Here is a 648-nt window from a genome sequence, read left to right as displayed (position 1 = left end):
CGTCGAANCACCAAGGTTACGGAAAACAAACGCGCTGCTGCCCCAAATGAACCACCATCCGACGAGCCACAATCCAAGCGAAAGCCCCGTCCCGTAGCCATTATGGCCGAACATTTACGCGACGCAAATGCCATCGCACGGTTAAGGGGTCACATCAGAGCTTCAAGGGGAAATGGACGGCTTCCAGAGTTAGAGGTCAAGGAAGAAGATAGTGTCCGCGCAGCAGTTGCATATTGCAAGATTGCGATTCAGGCTAAGCAGTCAGCTGGCTACTGTGGCCTAAGGTCATGGATAGCATGGGCTTCAGCTAATAAGCTTATCAACCTTGAGAAGGAGAAGGCGAACAGAAAGCGCAACCCTGAAGATGTGCTCAAAAAAGCGCATGCAGAAGTCGCTACCTTGACATATGGTGCGTTTAAAAATCGCTTTTCAAAGCAGGAAAATTGGAAAATTTGGGAGCATTTATGGCCATGCTTCCCTTCGATGGACAACTGGACGACGGTATAGCACTTCGGGATTACCAAAGGGTTGGGCAAGACGAGATGGAACAGTTAAAGGAGCAGTCAGCGAGGGGCATTGGTTCACAATTGGCAAAGGTGGCGGACGAATTTCTGACAGCTTTGCGGGAAGGCAAGGCGTACCCCAGAA

The 648-nt window shown here is 50.4% G+C and overlaps 1 protein-coding gene across 1 annotated transcript; it reads left to right on the top strand.

Moving 5' to 3' along the window:
• On the top strand, nt 1-648 carry GGTG_14456 (hypothetical protein). The gene has a single exon (XM_009232381.1). The coding sequence runs from the start codon at nt 103-105 to the stop codon at nt 505-507; it is 405 nt and encodes a 134-aa protein (XP_009230645.1). The 5' UTR covers nt 1-102; the 3' UTR covers nt 508-648.

This window comes from Gaeumannomyces tritici (assembly GCF_000145635.1).
Source record: "Gaeumannomyces tritici R3-111a-1 unplaced genomic scaffold supercont2.483, whole genome shotgun sequence".
NCBI lineage: Eukaryota > Fungi > Ascomycota > Sordariomycetes > Magnaporthales > Magnaporthaceae > Gaeumannomyces > Gaeumannomyces tritici.
Note: the sequence above shows the minus strand (reverse complement) of the source record. Positions and strands in the feature narration are given on the sequence as shown.

Excerpts from the sequence above, each read along its gene's own strand:
- GGTG_14456 (XM_009232381.1), top strand. The coding sequence starts at position 103 with ATGGCCGAACATTTACGCGACGCAAATGCCATCGCACGGTTAAGGGGT.